Here is a 19,291-nt window from a genome sequence, read left to right on the forward strand (position 1 = left end):
CTTCGGTGAAAGGTAATTGAAGAAGCATAGGCTTATCTGAAAGATAGTAAGGTATTCTATTACTAGACATCATTGCTCTAAAGAAAAATGCTTGTCTGTCACTATTGTTAATATCTTCTTACTTGTCAGTGTTGCCTCATTGAGCCAACCTATGGACCAGGTGTTATTCAGATTATAAAATATTATGACTGAAGATATTCTGTGAGAAAGCTGATCTATCATACAAAGACTGGAGAGGATTTTCTCATAACATTAAAGATGTGATTTTAAATGCCATTTTTGTCTAGAATTCTCTTAATGAAAATTGATCTGCCATTTTACTTACAAAAATGCCAACTTCTAAATAAGTTGAAGCTCCCTCTATGGTCCCTTTCTGCTCTAGGACTCCCAACTCCATTCTTCAAAATGTAAGGAGTTATCCCCTTCATTTTTCACCAACAAACCAAGTATAAAATAAAAAGATTGAAGCTGACAAAAGTAATTCAGCAAGCTTTGCGTTTGCATTGGAGATGCATGAATAAAGCAGAAAGAATATTTGGAAACAATAACACATAAATATGCTAATGTCTAGGTAGACCTATACCAAACATTCAGTATAAAGCAAAGTTTTTTTTAGCACAAGTCTTAAGAATGTGCAATCTATTTTATTTCTATTTTTTTCATGCCAACATCCATTGATATAAAGCCTGCAAGTCAATAAAGCATGAATAAGAAGGTACAGATATTAAGGTAGGGTAGGATAGGTGTTTTACAATTTACAAAAAGATGCATGCCAACTCCTTTTTGTTTATTTCAAAGAATACCATTGCCTATCATGAGCAATAAATATTTAGGAATGCAAATGTGCTACCACTGTGAACTGAAGGGGTCAGCAGGGCCAACAACTTCCAGGTTGTGTGACCCTTGCAGTTAAAAGGTCCCTGCACAGAAGAGTCTCATGCCTGGTATGATCCTCTACCATGCCATTTTTAAATCCTTCACAATTTTTGGAAAAGGGGCTGTACATTTTCATTTTGCACTTAGGCCTGCAAATTAGTGAACCTGTCCTGGTCGACAGTGAGACCTTTCTGAAGCAGATAAAGCTTGAACAAAGTCTTAACATATAAAATAGGATTTGGAGACCCGGACAGGTCATTCTAAACTGGGGAACTGCTTTATGAATGGTATGTTTTTGTTGCTGTGTGCCATAGAGTCAATTCTGACAGCAACCCTAAAAGAGTAAAATTCCTCCATAAGTTTTCCTAGGCTACATTGATTACAGAAGCAGATGGCGAGGTCATTTCTCCCAGGGATTGTCTAGTGGGTTTGAACCACCAACCTTTTGGTTAACAGCCAAGAACTTAACCATTGCACTACTAGGGCTCCTCAGAGAGTACATTTTCTACTATAGTGAGATCCAAGTTAGGTTGATTTCCGCCTTGAATTCAAGATTAAGATGTTGGACTATCCTATAATCAATGGGGAGTTAGTGAAGCCTTTTGAGATGGTAAATAAAGTCATCTTTAAAGGAGGACTAATCTAGCAGTGGCATGTCAGATGGGTTAGGGTGAGAGACAAAGAAGAATGACAAACAGGATATAAAGAACTGGTTTGAAAGCTATATTAAAAATGTAAATTTAGGAAATGTTTATGGAATGATTGCTAAAACCATATGCACACAGAAATAGAAAAAAAAAAATCTTGCTCTGGACCTATTCTAAGTATTATACTATGAGATAGTGAGCCATCTCTCACCTTCACATCTCATCCAGCAAAGCCCAGATACAGGTTTGTGGAAAACTACTCCACACTCCCTTCCTATGTTTCTTCCATTGAAGCTGCATTAGACTGGATACTCCTTGAGTACAGGGTCTGTATCCATATATCCAGAGCTTAGCACAGCTGAGTACATAACTATCATCAAATATCCACTTTTTCTGACACATTTATGAGGATACAACAAATCCCCATAAATGAAAATCTTCACTTTTTCATTTCTTTGTTCAGTCCTGACACCAACTACCCATGCAGTGATGTTAGCTGCAAGCTTGGGAGTCCTCAGGGCTGCCGTCGCTTCTGACTTGCTGGCTTCAGATCTGGGGTTATCCTACTAGCACCTCAGAATGCCAGCAGGAAGCCCAGGTGTTCCCAGCCCCACTCATTTTTGACCTTCAGTTTTGAAAATTCACTGGAACAACACAGAATTCACAGGAAGTGCTATACTTATGATTACAGCTTTATTATAGCAAAAAGGGATACAAACAAAGACACACATAGAGAGAGGTCTAGAAAGGTTCTAAACTAAAATTCACTTGTAATTGGTCCTGTATATTTTTGCTTCGAGCTGCTTTATAATGCCCAGTCTTCATTTTTACCAAGCTTGTGGACTGAACCCATGAATTCACTATTTTGTGCCTATAGTACTAAAAGATCCATTTTGAATACCTATTCGCACTGAGTTCATCCGTAAGTCATCAACTGGTTTTTCCTTTTTAATCTACATCACCAATTAAAACTGTTTCTGTGTTTTTCTTAGTACTTAAAAACATGTTTTTAGAATGTGTGTTAGAAAGTAAATATCAAGATCCCATTAATGAAATGTTAAAGCCATTTTTACCCTTTTTGAGTCCCCAATGCATTGTCGAATGATTTAATATTTCACCATAATAAACATAAAACCAAAACCAAAACCAAACCATTGCCGTCAAGTCAATTCCAACTCGTAGCGACCCTACAGAGCAGAGTAGAACTGCCCCATAGGGTTTCCAAGGAGTGGATAGTGGCTTCAAACTGCTGACCTTTTGTGAGCAGCCAAACACTTCACCTCTGTGCCAACAGGGCTCCAATAAACATATTTGAAAAATCCTTTATATATATATAAAATCCTTTATAATATATATGCATATATGTATGTACATATATACACACATTAAACAAGTTATCTTCTGGTATAAAAAACTACTGCTGCTGGGAAAACCTTTAGACTATCCATTGTTTTATGTCAATAACATTAGCCATATCTAATAAGCCATTTTTCATAGCTGGTACCCAGTTTTATGTTAGATAGGCTAAAAGAAAAATTTCATGTCATAAAAACTATATGCCAAATTACTTTGCTTTATAGAGAAGAATGGTTTATATGTATGTTCATCATGGCCTGGGAATACTGGAGATGTTCTATGTAAACCCCTTGAGAAAGCTCCTTAAACCCTAAATGAAAGCACAGAAACTTCCATAACAGGCAGTCTTCTGACTGGCTCATTCAGCATGAGTCCACTGTTTATGAGAACACCCAACTTTAATTATCTCGTTGTTTAAATGATTCTTCATACATTCTCAGAGTGCTACTGTGTGCACAGCATTATGCTAAATCCTGCTGGAAAATGCTTTAGGGGTTACTTTACAATTCTGAAGTGTTCCCCAATGTGTGTACATTGTTTTTTGTGTGATTTCGTGTATTACTCCATGAGAGAGACAGCACAGGTGTTATCCCAATAAACTGACTTTCCCACAGTCCCAGGGCTAAGAAGGTGCTGAACCAAAGCTAGAATTCAGGTGTTCTTATTCTAGCCCAATGGTTTTCTACTAAACTAAAACGCCATAAAGAGGGAAAGTGGGAAGTGGGAGTGAGAAAGAGACATATGTTTTAAATTAAAAAAGAAAAGCTAGGTACTTATCAAAAAACTTACTATAACCGTGGAAAACTTTGATATTCAGTTCGCTGAGGGAATGAATATCAATTAAAGAAATATTCCTCTTGGCTAAGACTGAAATTATTCTGACCTTGAACAGATAATATTTATCAAACACTTAGTATGTACCAGACATATTGCTGTAGGCTTTACTCACATTATCACACTGAAGCTCTGAGAGAAATGGAGAGATTGATTAATTTTCCTAAGTTCAAGATCCAATAAGTGGGAGAGAGTGATTCACACAAATCTGTGTCATTCCAAAGCCAATATGTACTCTTTAAGTGTTCTTTTTCAGTATCTTCCTTGGCAGTCTTCTCCTATGCCCCTTTCTAATTTCTTTGAGAGAGAAATAAAGGGGTGGGGACACTGTCAGCCACAAAGAAGGAAAAAGCAAGCCATTCATTCATTTGTTACTTGACTTAATGTTCCCTTGCTACACCATTGACTAGCTCGGCCTTGGGAAGGCCACAGGGGACCTTGGGGGAAAAAAAAAAATCAAAAATGGCAAGAGCAAAACACAATTGGAGCACAGACAGTGGCCAAGTCAATGGAACCTAGAGAGAATGCAAAAAGGTTTTACCAAGGTGATGGCATTTGAGCTGTGCCTAAAAGTAGCTTCCCAGGCAAAGAAAGGAGAAAGCACATCCGCAACAGAAAAAAGACTAGAGTTATAGGAAGTATTCTTACATGTGGGGAAATGTGAGGTGAGTGTTGTAGAAGCACAGGATTCCATCTCAGGAGGTGGAATCATGCTCTGAAGAGCCTTCTGTGTTGAAATAAGAAAAATGAACTTTGTCCTAAAGGCAATAAGGAGCCAGCAGCGAAGTTATACAAGCTTCCATTTTTAGGAACATAACAGGCGGCCTTGTGAGCAGGGTACTTTTTCAAAGTGAAAGCTAATAAGGGACTCAACTTGGGTGGGAAGATGACATTTTCCTGTTTTATTCCAAAGTCGTAAATGAAAATTACTGAGATCTGGCAACTGCCCTGATGAGACCGTGTGACCAAGAAATGTAAATGACATGGCCATGCTGCTCGTCTACCAGAAGATGAACACACAGCCTCTTTCTTAAAGACTCTTGATTTATTCATTCATTCAGCAAACACTTCTGGAGCTCCTGCTGTGTGACATGTACTGTTTTAGATATTGAGGCTTTTTGCTAAGCATTGGTTGTGGGGGAAGCTTGTTTGAAGCAACAAGTCACACAATCTGCTCATAAGGCCAAATAAAGCAGCAAAGAACCAGCAGAAAATAAAGCAAGTGTCAAAGAAAACAAGAAAAGGGAAAGCAATTCCTGAGTGAAAAAGTAAAAATGAGGTTTAAGCTTAAGATAGCAAGAATCTGCTGTAAGTAACCATTTCATTAAAAGTGCACTAAATTGTGGAGGTTCGCTCTCAGGAACTGCATGCTATGGGCTGAGATTACATATAATGGGCTCCCACATGGATTCTTCTCAATGCTTCTCTTGAGAGATCAGTAAATCTACTGAAAGGACAATTTAGGCGTAGTGTTGACGATCCAATCATTTTACTTTTAATCTTTCCTGTTTCGAATTTTAAAAATATGATGCAGACATAATCCAAAAAAGAAAGGATAGGCTTCTAACGAAACGATTTCAAGTTTTTGGATATTCTTGATACTAATAGATATGCAATAGACTGTAGTTTTTTGCCCTTGAAAGATGGTGGTGAAGCTTCGGCTAGCTTATGGGGCAGTGCACACTATTAATTGCAGGAACCAAGTAAAAGACAGCATAGGAAAAAATCTATACTTCACTCTCCTGAATTCCTTGGACCTTTATGTGACTGTAATGAAGTCACTTCTTCATGCCATAAAGCTTTTCTTTCACCCTAATTCCACAGAAAGAACAAAGGTTTGCGGACTTTTGTCCAGGGCAAAAAGTAAGAAATTATTTGGAAGGAAAAATATCTGAAAAATTAAACAATCAGTTATTTAGTCATAGGAATGTGATTTTATGAAATATCTTTTCAGGAACATGAGCCTGAAAAATTATTTATAATCGGCACTTTTTCTATCGTTATGTTGCCACAAATACGGTTGTGTTATTAAGAAAAAACAACAAGCAAATAAAAAACAAGGCAAACAAATAAAAAATACCAAGCAGAGTACTTCTGACGGTGTTGTTTCTAGAAATATTTAATTCTTCCTGGTTTTCTGGGGGACCTCTCCTTTACTTTTGTCTTAACATGGTACCTATCCTGGACACATGAGTGCGGATTGATGCCTGATTAATTTGAGTACCTCCCCCACCCCTCATTAAGACAGATTCTAAGAAAGCCAGTGGGGAAAGGGGCATTAACACCTAAGGTGGGCCCACACTAAATAAAATGGCAGCTATGCTGAAGCTCTTTTCTACAGCATTAAATTATGTTGATTTGAAACTGAATTACCACTTATATTTATAGTTTGATTTTTCCCCTCATAATACATTCAAGGGTTTTAAAATTTTTTTTCAGGTTTGAAAGATGTAAGCACTTAAATAATCTGGTGCAGATGAGAAAATGCATTTTGTTAGAGTTTAAGAATAACAGTTTATCCTAGGGAAATTAGCAGTGTAAAACATTCACTGGACAAATATCACATTCCTTGAAGTAATTGTTATGACATTTTAATGCGTCTTCACCATGAAGCATTTCCTTGTAAATGAATAAACCAAACCATGTCTTAACAATTATTTCATGAACGAAAACCTCAAGACCCTTAGCTATTTCTCTCATAAGACTAACAGGAAGGAATGGAAACAGAAATGAAATACCAGAATGAAATGGTCTAAAATATAGTATATAGTTAAGTATTGATTGAAAGAAACACACATCACTTGAGAGGTAAAACACATGATGAACTTCCTCACACCCTTATAAAAATGGAAAAAAATGAATCTGAAGAATTTCTATAAATTAGTCCTGCTTTCTTTCGTGATTTTCATATAATTCATTGGATCTCTTTCAAAATAGAGGTAAACAACTAAACTCTTAAATAATTATCAAAATACTGCCCTGTAAGGATAAATACATCATTTTCTTTAAAAAAAAAAAAAAGTAACTCACTTTCATTCTATCCAAAAATAAAAGCGCTCATTAAATATTCTTTTATGTGTTCAGCTATTGTTCGAGAATTTTGAGCTCTTTGAATCTGCCATTTCAAGCTGCATGTGTCTGCTCTCATTCCACTCAATTGTTCTTAGACTGCAAGAAACTGAAGGCAGTAATGGAGTTTTGCTCCCTTATTACCCAAAAAAAAAATACTTCGTGAGATTTTATAAACCCAGAACTTCACATATGCGTAATAAAGGAAATCTATCTTTCCTGATAGAGTAAACGAAAGACAAGATTAAGTAATGAAAGCTTTGTACCAGTCATTCTAAAGTGTAGGATCATCACTGATCCCATGAATGATAAATCTAAAAGATATTCTCCCTGGTACTTATTGATCTCCTTAACTGCAGTTATTCTTCAACTATGTTCTAATCATCTTGCTCCCAACAAGAATCAAGTGTTTTGAGCCTCCTTTGTGTTTTGTAACTGCATTGATTAACAAAGATTCAGGCTGACCCTGCTCCCTGATGGTGGTGGTTGTGGGAGGAATAAATCTTTGTTAAGTAAAGACATATGGCTGTGGGACCAGCAATCTTTCACCTAAGCACTGTCTCATTCTGTTGCCCACAGTGCATTTACAAAAGGAACCATTCAATAAAGCCACATGAGATAATCTTTTGATTGCTATCCTCTCATAATTAATTTCCCTCAAGTTGCAATTCCTTTCAGTACTATTTTCTTGCCACAAAAATAGGTCTGTCTCTGAATAGCAAAGCAATAATTTTTTGCTCACTGAGTATTTTTTCTATATTTTGAAAGATATGAGTGTGTGCATATTTAAATATTTCTTAAATATTTTAGTTGAGAAATCATTGTATGCAATATTAAATGTTCAAACCCTTTACTAGCCATTGTTGAAAACATAACTTCCATGTGTTTCTTAAAATAGGGCATGTCTGATTTCTGAATTGTTGTCATATAAGTTGTAAGGCCAAAAATGGGCCCTTTGACTGCATATGCAAAGTTCCCCCTTAAACCACCTTGAACTAGGCAGATTTGCAACATTTTAAACTGGCACTTCATCCCTCTTTCAGCAAGCATCCTCTGCAGATTTAATGATCAGGAACATCCTTCTGATGCATGCTGGGAGATATGGCTGCAGGGTACAGACCACAGCAGACAGTGTGTCAGATGAGGCAGAACTTCTTGTTAGGGGTGAGTATGCTAATAGTGCAGTCTGAAGACGTAATCACCATAAATTATCATACGAAGGAATTTAGATGCATGCACGTTTAGCATATCAGTACTGTGCATTTTACTTTCATTTTTACAATATATGTCATTTTGCTTAACCTTTTGTCTTTGAAAAGATTACATGGAAAACTGCTCCTTAGGAACAGACAAAACCTATAAATCCAGCTTCAGGGTCCAAAACACCTTTAGCAATAAGTGTACACTATATACTTAACCAACTTAATGCCAAGCAGAAATTTTAAACAGTTGAGCCACTTGGACTACAGAGATAAAATTTGTTTATGTGTGTGTGTATATATATATAATTTATATATAATATTTTTTTATATATATATACGGTTTTTAAATGCAAAGCTAGTGGAACCCCCAGGCACTTTTTTCCTCCACTAACTTCTAAATTCTGCTTCCAAAAACAGGAAAGCTGCATGCCTGAGATGGCAACATTTGGGACTGTGAAGTGACAGGGATTTTTTAAGTCTGAAAATGTCAACACAGCCTCTGTGGAGACATAACAGTTAAGTGGTTTCCAACTAAGGGCCACACCACCAAATTCCATGACCCTATGAAGCTACGTCTTATATGAATTAAGCAAATAACTAGAGCACTCATTTCCTTTAGCACAATATCTCCCCTTATGGGAAATGCAGACCCTAGCGTGCATTTTTGTCCTTTGCTTTCTTTTACTTTTTATTAATGTATAACAGGCATACAGAAAATTTCACATATTGTAAGTGTTCAGCTGCACAACTCAGTGAATAATCCCAAGAAGAACATACCATGTAACTACCATTCAAGGCAACAACTAGAACATTACCAGAATCCTACCCAGTGCCCTCGCCTTTCTTCATCTTAAACAGTACATTTTGAGTGGCGTGAGTATTACATGAAGTCTGCAAATAAAATTTCACAACCCAACACGAGGTCTCTTATGTTAGATTAACTGGTCTTTTACCCATCTGGAGTGTGTCATTTTTTAAGAGTTCATTCATGTTATAAAAATCTCGAGCAGGAACTATGAAGCATGTACTGAGCTTCATCACCTCTTTGTTTTAGTTGTATATATCACCAAACGTTTATTGATTTTTGGTAGTGCATCCATCATTGGTCCCAGTACAATGTTGTTCTTAAAAGAGTATCTGGAATGAGTGGCGGCTTGTTCATATTTTCTGTGTTTGTTTCTGTTCCGAAGGCTATTTGAACTTTTCTCCAGATTTATATCAAGAATGTGTATCTGTATTGTCCACTTCTTCTCATAATACTCCATTTAGCTAAAAAATTCCCTTTGTGCCTCCTGAAGTTACAAGACTCATGGAACTGCAAACCGCACGCTGTAGTCAAATTTACAGAAAATTACTTTCTTGCCTTGCTATGGTCTGTTTTAGATTATGTGTATTTATTGTGTAGCACTTGCCTAGTAATTTGGAATTATGCCCCTAAAATTGAAGCTTTCCAAATAAATAACACAATTTAGAGGATGATAACAAGAAACTAGGTATTTTTACAGGGCTGTAAGGGGCAAATTTAAGTGGCAAAATAACATTCTGCTTTGTAAGTAAAATTAAATTCAACAGGGTTTAGAACATAATTCAGGTTCAGCCTTTTCATGTTCTGCTCTTTTAGTCTTTGGCTTCATGCCTAGGAGATGATAGAATGCATAAATTTTGGAAATATACTCAATAGCAATTTCAAACAGGTTGCTATTGTGTGAATATTCATGTAACATTCAGTTCAAGCTTTCGCTTGAAGTGAGTTTGATCAAGTCGCCAAATTTCTACTATATATTTGCATAACTTTTCTAAAATTAACAAAAATAGCTTGCCTCTTCTGCCTGGTTGGTCTTAGATTTAAAAATTAAACTAAGGATTCTGGTTCTTCTTCTTCCTTATCTTTTTTATTTTAAGTTAACAGCTCTTGGATTCTAGAAGATTGCCGTTTTTAATGTTGGTTTTCAAAATGAAATTCAAGATAGCTACACTCTGCTAGTCTCCTTTCTCCCACTCCTTCATTTGTGGGTTTGTAAACTCAGGGCCTTCTATGATAGTACGAGTCAAAGGACCAAAGCCAGGTTTTCTGGACAGAACTTTTCTAATGATAGCCCCAATTCCAGTGGTAAAATCTGTAAGGCACAGTATTCAAGTGTGTGATGGGAATAGCAAAGATGGTCCCACCTTCCATCTTGTAGAATACCACCATTGGATTATCTGAGCAGTTCACTTCGCTCCGTGTCAAGCATGAGGAACATACTAGGGTAGGAAGAAATATGTTCATACGCCCTTTTTTTCTGTTTCAGTGGAAATTTAAGGGAAAAAGTCTATTTTCTCCCAGATTGAGGGAAGCTATGATTTACTTGTCTCCTTTCCCATTAAAGGCTGTCTATAAAATTATTTGGGACATCTCACCAAATCCTTCAGCTCTTCACCTGCCCTCACAAGCACACTCAATTGAAATTCAGGTCTTTTGGCCCATGACCTTGCCATTGCCTGTTTGGAATCCGAGTGTTTCTGATTAATAATACTCCCTGCCATTCTCCCCATTCACTATTTTAAGGACTACTCTTATCTCAAATACTTGTTCCCACTGTTGCTTTGTTTTACCTGCGAATGTCAGTGCTATTATTCACTCTATGCCACCATTATCATCATGCTCCAAAAATTGAATTTTCCCATAAATCATTATCTGAAGCATAAAGCCACTTGCTCTCACATATTTAATGTTCAGTGAACCAGCATCATAATAGCACCATGCATAATTTGGAGAACCATAATAGAAGTAATGAATATGTTAGAAGAAATTATTTTGCTGGAATATAAAAGAAAATTAAAGCCACACCTGGACATCTGTGTGCAATTTTAGTCACTTATTCAAGTGTGATATAGCAACCATAGAAAAACTCAGGCTACAAAATACTGTAGGAAACCTCTTTAAAGGTGGATAGAACTGTGTCATGCTGTCCAAGAAGAGATAGACCATTAACAGGCAACCTCACAGTTTCTAAAAAACTGATACTCCCAAGCAACATGAGAAGTATTAAACACAATATAAAAAACTCCAGAGAAAGGAGTATTTTTTTTGTTATTTTATTTACAGAAATTAATGTCAGAAATACATTTCTCAGAGCAATTTCATGAATAGGAAACCATCATGATTTATAGTATAAAACAGGCTTAGCTAAGCTAGAGTAACTAGGGGCCAAGGTATGAGCTCCATCTATTTTGGACAAAGGCAGAGGGAGCAATCAAAAATTCGGTTTTGCATACAACTTGTTTGTTCTTATTGCTCTGCTTTTTAATGCAAAATAGTACGTCAAGAAAATCTTAAGATAATCCAGGAAGAATCAATAATCTCTCGGTTCCCTTCTTTCCTAAACTTGAACAAGAATTTTCATTTCCTGAACTACAACTTAGTGATTAATCTGATGTGTATTAAATTGAATTTCAAAGAGTGAATTCACCTCAGAATATAACTTACTGAAATACACCTAACTACTTTTAACCGCCCACCCCACCCCACCCCACCCCACCCCACCCCCCTCACCACCGCCACCCATCACTTGTATTTCTGGCATGGAGTTCGACCTGTCTTTCGGTCTTACTTGCTTTAACCTTTCCAATTAATTCAGCTCATTTTTTTTTTTCCAAGAAATGTTCTTTTTCTTAATTTTTTTTTTTATCTTTAATTTCTTCCAACCAATTTGGTCAATTTTCACTGCAAAGCTAAAACCATTAAAAGTTTTATTGCTTTGTCAGTGAAATAATTCAACAAGAATTTATTGATAATTTGCTTTTTATGTATTCACTCACCCATTCATTCAGCACCTACTCTATATTTGGGTACTGTGCTCAGCACTTAGAACGGAAAGATAAAGAAGCCAAAGTCTTAGCCCTATGTGGGGCTCTATGGCCACTAGTGTGAGAGACATCTTTGGAAGTGGGGTGTGGAACATCAAACAAGAAACTTTCAGTCTTGTAGGGGAATGATGAGAGACTACAAGAAAATTTGAACATAACTATAGGACTAGCTACATGCTTTGTGGGGCCCAGAGCAAAACGAAAAGGTAGGGCCCCTTGTTCAAAAATTGCTAAAAATTTCAAGACAGTAAGAGATGAGCACTAATGTAATCAAGGGGCCCTTTTGAGTGCAAGGCCCGTGAAACTGCATAAATCACACCCCCGCGAAGCTAAGCCTGTGTAGCTATTAAACTACGGATTAATCTACAACAACGAAAGGATTTTAGCAAAGGGATTGCCACAAAATAGCCTAGAATTATGTTTTCTCATCTTTAAAACTAGAGTTTCCTGGCTTACATCAGAGGTTTTGCCAGATTTTTACACAAAAGATCTATTTTATTATTTACCCCATGAGCCTTATGTTTTGAATATTTTATCGTGTTAAAATAATCATTAATTAATATTGCTACTTGGAGTCTAGCCACAGCTTCCGATTATCATGAGGTAGCTGGTGTTATTGAACTGAGCGATATAATTCCAGCCTACAGAAAAGAGACTTTCCATTATAGCCAGTTATGAAATATCTTGTTTGTTTGTTTTTTCTTTTTTTCAAGTAGTTGAAAATCACCTAAGGCTACCAGTTACTACCTGGATGGAAACCAATTTGGAAATTTTCAATTATATTTTCCAAATTCTCTAATTTTTAGTGATTCTCATTAGCAAGAGAAGAAAGTTTGAGACTTTTCTCCCTTTACCTTGGAAGGATGCAAGTACTGCTGCCTACCCAAATATGGAGGGAGAATCAAGCTCAATGTAAATCTTGAAAGTATTTCTAGTATCGCTAATTGATTTGAGAGTTAAGACAGCATTAATGTGCTCTGTCTTCCACTCTCCATCCTTGTGAACTATGCAGGTTCTAAAACTGATATCAGTGTCTATATTTTTAGCATCTGGCCACTTCTGAAAGTTTTCAAGCTTTAAAATGCACAAGTATCTTTTGGAAGATAGAGTTTGCGTAGTTTTTCTTCTCCACCACGGGTCTAATGCGTAATGAGCTTATACTTGGAGACTGCACAAGCCTTCATATGGTGGAGTAATGACTTGGACTCAAGAGCGTCTCCAGTGAAAAAGAGAAAAAGCTAGTAGTGATGAAACGCAAAGCTTGGTTTGCCAATATGCTGGTATTTGGAGGCCAAAGAAAAATGACAAATGTTTTCAGTGTCATTTTAATCTTAATTAACATTAATAGTAAATAAATTTTCAAATAATTCATGCTTTACAACAGAATAAAAGCTATTTGATGAATACATTTTTACAATATAATTAAAATCTTTAAACTAGAGATATAAAATGTCCTCCCTCTGAAGAAAATCTAATCTTATTAATTCAATGTCTTCTTAGAATAGCCTGCATCATTGTGGGAATTTTAGGTCACCAGTTATCAGTAGTATTGAATGAGATTATTTAAATAGCTTCTACCAATAACTTATTTTCCTGACTTAGGCTTTTTTACATTAACTAGTTTGACTGACTCTTATAAAATTTATTTTAGACACTGAACAGCCATGTAGTATCTTTTTCTTACACTTCTCACATGGTTGCTTGCAAATCTGTAGAACTCTCTAACAACTGACTAAAAAATAACATTTTCGACAATCATGTGTTTTGGATTTTCTGAAGTACCTCTAGTTTAGTAACTTGAAGTGATAGTTGACCAAAATGATCTGACTGACAAAAATGATAGAAGCAGTTTGCATGCATGTATATCCAAAACCAAACCAAACTCATTGCCGTCAAGTCAATTCTGACTAATAGGAACCCTACAGGACAAAGTAGAACTGCCCCATAGCGGTTCCAAGGCTGTAAATCTTACAGAAGCAGACTGCCACATCTTTCCCCTGCATGTGTGTATATAGCTGCTAATAAAATACAAACAAATTAATTGTCATTGTATATAGAGGGCCAATTGATGGAGACTTAATTTCTTGTATTCCATTCGTTTGACAAATACTGAATGCCTGCTAGAAACCAATTTCTTTTCTAGACACTGGTATTTCAGTCAGCTAACTTAGGCTTTCCTTGGTTTCCTGATGTATGCATTTTGCTATTTGAAACAAGTACTCTGACTTAGCTCTTTCATTTTGAGAAAAGTTCTAATCAACTGGATTTTATCACATACATGTTTTCGAGTCAGAATTTGGAAGATGATCATAATTCACCAAGTATTTTGTCCCACACACCTAATCTACTTTCTTTACACATTCAACCTAATATAAAAATAATCACATATACTGTCATTTCATATTTGTGTATACTTACTGAGATAAGTTCATGGTTTGTGAGGTTATGTTTTAAATGCCAATTTCATCCATTATTTAGAAACCTAGCGATGTGGTGGTTAAGAGCTACGGCTTCTAACCATAAAGGTCGGCAGTTTGAATCCACCAGGTGCTCCTTGGAACTCCATGGGCAATTCTACTCTGTCCTATAGGGTCACTATGAGTCTGAATTGACTCGAAGGCAATGGATACTACATGCCAGGACAATGCTAGAGTACAAGAGGGAGAAGTGGTGAGAGATGAGATCCAGCGTAAGTGCGTTCTAAAGCCATGGGAAAGAATTTTACTTTTACCCTGAAAGTTAGGGAGATCTATCAAAGGAGCAAAGCAGTAACGTGACATGATTAGATACGCACTTTAAGCCTCCTGAAAACTATAGACAGTATTTGGGAGAGTGAGTCAAGAGATTTGCTAGTAAAGCAAATGGGAGGCCATAGCAGTAATCCTGACAAGAAGAAAGAAGGGTTTGAAATAAGGCAATGATAATAGAAATGGAAAGGAGTGTGAATATTCAAGAGATAGGAAGGAAACAGAATCTATAGGAGTTGGTGGTCCACTGGCTATAGAAAATTAGAAAAAAAAGGCAATGATGAATGCCAGCTGTAATGCTTAATTGAATGGTCAGTAGGATGGAAAAGATATATTCTGGTTAAGTCAACACAGTTCCAAATTATATCTGGTGTAAAAACAGGGTATTATTAGTAAGGCCTGTTTACTCTCAGAATTGCCTTGGTTTGAATAGAAATTGTGTGCTCACCCTAGAAATGTATGATTATGCTTTTCATATAATCAGGATATACAGAAGTGGACTGGGGATGCAGAAGCAACACTTAAGGTAAGACTGTCCAGAAAGAAATAAATAACCAATAAGCAAATAGATTTGTGGCTATTGAGCTATTGAAACCTAGGCACTGAAAAGCAGTTTTGAGCACCATCAGCATACTAAAGTCGGGTGGGAGTGGGATTAAAGAGATAGTATGTGAAAACCGAGAAGAGAAGAAGGCTCAAGTTGGAACTCTGGGAAACACTAATGTTGAAGAGGAGGAAAATCTGCAAGGGAGGTTGGGAAGTAGCTAGTAGAGACAGATTGCCACTAGAAAGGAAGCCAAGTAAATCAAGTCATGGACACAAAGAAGAGAATTTCAGAAAGGAGAAAGTGGGTAACAATGGCAAATGCAGGTAAAATAAGAACCAATATATACCATAGAGTTAAGCAACTTAGAAGTAAATGATAACCTTGGCAAGGACAAGCTCAGTAGAATGATGGGGGTAATAACCAAATTACAATAGGTTGAGGAAAGGCAAGCAATAACATGTGAAAGACGGTGTCGTATCTTAATAAAAGTATGCCCTTTAAAGCCAGACCTGTGTTCACATCTAATCCAGCTCCTACTAATTATGTGGCTTTGGGCAGATTGCTTAACGTTAACCTCTCTTGCCCTTAATTCATTCATTTAACTTATTCATCAGACATTTAAAGAGCACATAATATGTGGCAGGCATTGTGCTAAGAACTAGCTAACCATGAGCAACTTAAATCCCCAACACGGAGAAGCGCTTCTTACAATATAATGTGAAGAGTGCTGTTATATAAGCTCCATTAATAATGATAAAAACAGCTAACATTTATTGACTACTTCTTGTATGCCAGGCACAGTGCTAAAGACCCTATATAAATTATTTCACTTTAACCATTTAGAGCATCATATATCAACCATGTGAAAAAAGGTGCTATTTTTAGTTAGAATTTGCAGATAAGGATACTAAGGCTCAGAGAGGTTTGAGAACTTATTGAATGTCACCTTAATAAGTAGAAGAATGGAATAAAGTCCAGGCAGACTGACTTCAAAGCCAGCATTTTCAATTGCTATACAGCTTTCCAGTGCCAATTGCCAGATTTGTTTCCCGTGTTATTCATCATTGTATCTCCTGGACCTATTTAGTTCCTGACAAATATTAATAAATATTTGTAGAAAGAAGAAGGAAGAAAGGAAGAAGAGAGGAAGGGAGGGAGGCAGGATATAAGAAACCAGGGAACAGGATGATGAGCTCTACCTGAGAGAGAACTTTTATCAAGGAGATGATATATGGGCTAGATCTTAAAGAGAAGTAGTCATTTGTGAAGCCAAGAAAGAAAAAAAAAAGATACTCGACATCAGCTTCCAAATACAGGACTTTTTCACTCCCACCTACCTCTAAGGGCAGGTTTCACATTTTCTAGTCTTCTAAAGTACCTTATCTTTGACCACATGGCTAAGAGGCTCATAATTATTGATCACTCCTTTCTATCTTATTGCTTTGGCCTAAATGACCAGTAGCATTACTGACAAGTCAGAACTCCTTCCAACTTCCATGTCTTTCCAATCATACAAAATATCAAATTCTAATGACAATTTTCTCAAGACACCTATGGGGACTTCCCATCCAGACATACTGGATTTTGATAGAAAGGAATCACTCCCAGAAAAAATGCCACCATGAATATTGTTGTTGTTGTTAGGTGCTGTCATGTCAGTTCCAACTCATAGAGGGACCAACAACAGAACGAAACATTGCCCAGTCTTGTGCCATCCTTGCCATCGTTATTATATTTGAGCCCATTCTTGCAGCCACTGTGTCAATACATCTTGTCAAGGTCTTCCTCTTTTTGGCTGATCCTCTACTTTACCAAGCATGATGTCCTTCTCCAGGGATTGGTCCCTCCTGATAACATGTCCAAATTAAGCACCAATAAATAATAGGCCTCTTTCTGCATGATCTCTTCTTATTCTCTCATTTTAAAAGTTCTTCTGACCACTATAATTATGGGACAAGGATGAAACTCCAAGTGGGTTTAGAGCTCCTGACCTTCATTCCAATTACTGCTGCTGTTCTTTCAACCTTTTGAAATTTGTTGTTTCCCACTGACTATGAGCAAATTATACCACCAAAACCAAACCCATTGCCACCAATTAAATTTTGACTCATAACAACCCTATAGGACAGAGTAGAACTGCCCCATAAGGTTTCCAAAGCTTTAATCTTTACAGAAGCTGGCTGCCACATCTTTCTCCTTCAGAGCAGCAGGTAGGTTCAAACTGCCAACCTTTGAATTAATAGCTAAGCACTTAACCATTCCACTACTGAGGCACATTAAACTATACCAAGAGGCATAAAAAAAAAAAAAAAAAAGCAAAAATGGTCTTTATGTTTAGTGTTAAGAAGGATGTTTCTAAACTCACCAGTATTATTTAGTCAAAGTTTTAGAAGTAGATTTTATCTGTCCGTTCATTTGTTTGTTTGAGTTGTTTGGCAAAATCATCCTACTTATTCACTTTTCATATGCTTTGGATAAACACAGCCTAAACCAACTACCAGTCCCTTCTAAAACCTGACCTTTTTGTTTCCTTGAGTGTATTCTGTTTTCTGTTACTGTCATCTAGGTTGTTTTAGCATTTCTTTTGAGAATGAAGTAGTAATTTGTTGTTATGAGGAGACGGGGAATACAGGGCATGTACATACTACACAGACCTTTTGTGATAACCCAAATGTGGTCAAGAACCCACTACCAAGCAGAAGTTCTGCTGAAATCAACCCAATGACCTGTCACAACTCCAAGGAAAACAATAGAAAATTGGTAAGTTCACTTTAGTCTCTACTTCAAAATCGTGTTTTATCTTTCAAAATACTCAGCTCTTAATATTTCCTGATTTTGAGGAATATCATCCATCATGCAGTCTGGACTCTGAACGATTCTTCATCGAACAATACAAAGCCCATGGAGAGTGAACAGAGAGAAGACTATCTATTGCAGATTGGAATTTGTCCTCCCAGTAACACCTGGCAAAGGTAATGTCTCCGTTTCACTAAATACTCCTTAATTTGGAATTACAAAGACAATTAGCTCTCTAATGAGTTAGAGTGATAGAGGTGAAAGAGTAAGAAAAAAAACTGAACATCAGATGATGTCTGTTACTGCAAAAAAGAGTAAGTTTCTTGCTCTTGGTAAAAATCTCTCAAATGTCTCTCTTTTTTCATTTTTCAAAACTAAAATGCGTAGATGTTATTGCTTAGTATGTATGGGGGAAATCTAACTTGACATGTTGTAGATAAAAATGGGAAGGCCATGAATACACGGATCTCCCCTCTGTATTATTGGTTATCAGTAGCTTTTACCTTTGAAATTTTTTGAGTCATTGCTGAGGAATCTAAAAACTGAGGTACTAAGAGGAAAAAAATAGTTCCTAGCTTTAGAAAAAGAGTTCAAATAAAATAGAAAATAACCTCTACAAGATTCAAAGTGGGCATACCTTGACAAGATGAGCTGTAAAAGGGACCGCTGGAAGGTTATATATTGGAGTAAGAAAATAAAAGTGCACAATGTCAAGGTGTACAAAACCTAGTGGGGAAAAGCTCTGCTCTATTTATGCTGTATTAAAAAAAAAAAAAAAGTATATTTGGGCAAAGCAGTATATTTGGGCAAAACACTTAGTACTAGACCTACTTCATAGCTGGTGCTTAGCAAATGTTGGTTGAATCTCAAAAGCCCAATTAAAAAAAAAATTTTTTAAGTGTTCAAGTTTTTTAAAATACCAGTGATAGTAATTGGTTTACCCAACCAAGACAGTATAGCATTATACAAATAACTCAGTCTGGGGTTTGGATCTCGCCCTGGCACTAGCTGAGTAACCATGGGCAAGTCATTTTACCTCTCTTGACCTTGGTCTCTTCATAAGTAAAATGGGAGTAATTGTATTTAATTCACAGGTTTAATAATGGAATTAAATAAGATTTCAATGATAGAATGCTTCTCAGTAAATTATATGTACTGTTTGCCTTATATATATTCTTAACCCTAGAAAGAATTTCCCTAATCTTTAAGATTAGGATGGCACTCTTTAAGATTAGGATGGCACAGGACTGGCTAGTGTTTCGTTCTGTTGTACATAGGGTCGCTATGAGTAGGAACCGACCCGACAACACCTAACAACAACAATGCTTAAGATTAAAGAGTTAAATAACGGTTCTTCATAGTATGTAT

At 36.5% G+C, this 19,291-nt stretch overlaps 1 protein-coding gene across 1 annotated transcript in view; it reads left to right on the plus strand.

Moving 5' to 3' along the window:
- CNTN5 (contactin 5) overlaps positions 1-19,291 on the plus strand; it is a 577,721-nt gene that overhangs the window by 459,231 nt on the left and 99,199 nt on the right. Inside the window, exon 13 of the mRNA XM_064289547.1 lies at positions 7,826-7,946. Within this exon, the coding sequence (XP_064145617.1) occupies positions 7,826-7,946 (121 nt within the window). The remainder of the gene's footprint in view (positions 1-7,825; positions 7,947-19,291) is intronic.

The sequence above is a fragment of the Loxodonta africana genome, chromosome 7 (genome assembly GCF_030014295.1).
Source record: "Loxodonta africana isolate mLoxAfr1 chromosome 7, mLoxAfr1.hap2, whole genome shotgun sequence".
Taxonomy (NCBI): domain Eukaryota; kingdom Metazoa; phylum Chordata; class Mammalia; order Proboscidea; family Elephantidae; genus Loxodonta; species Loxodonta africana.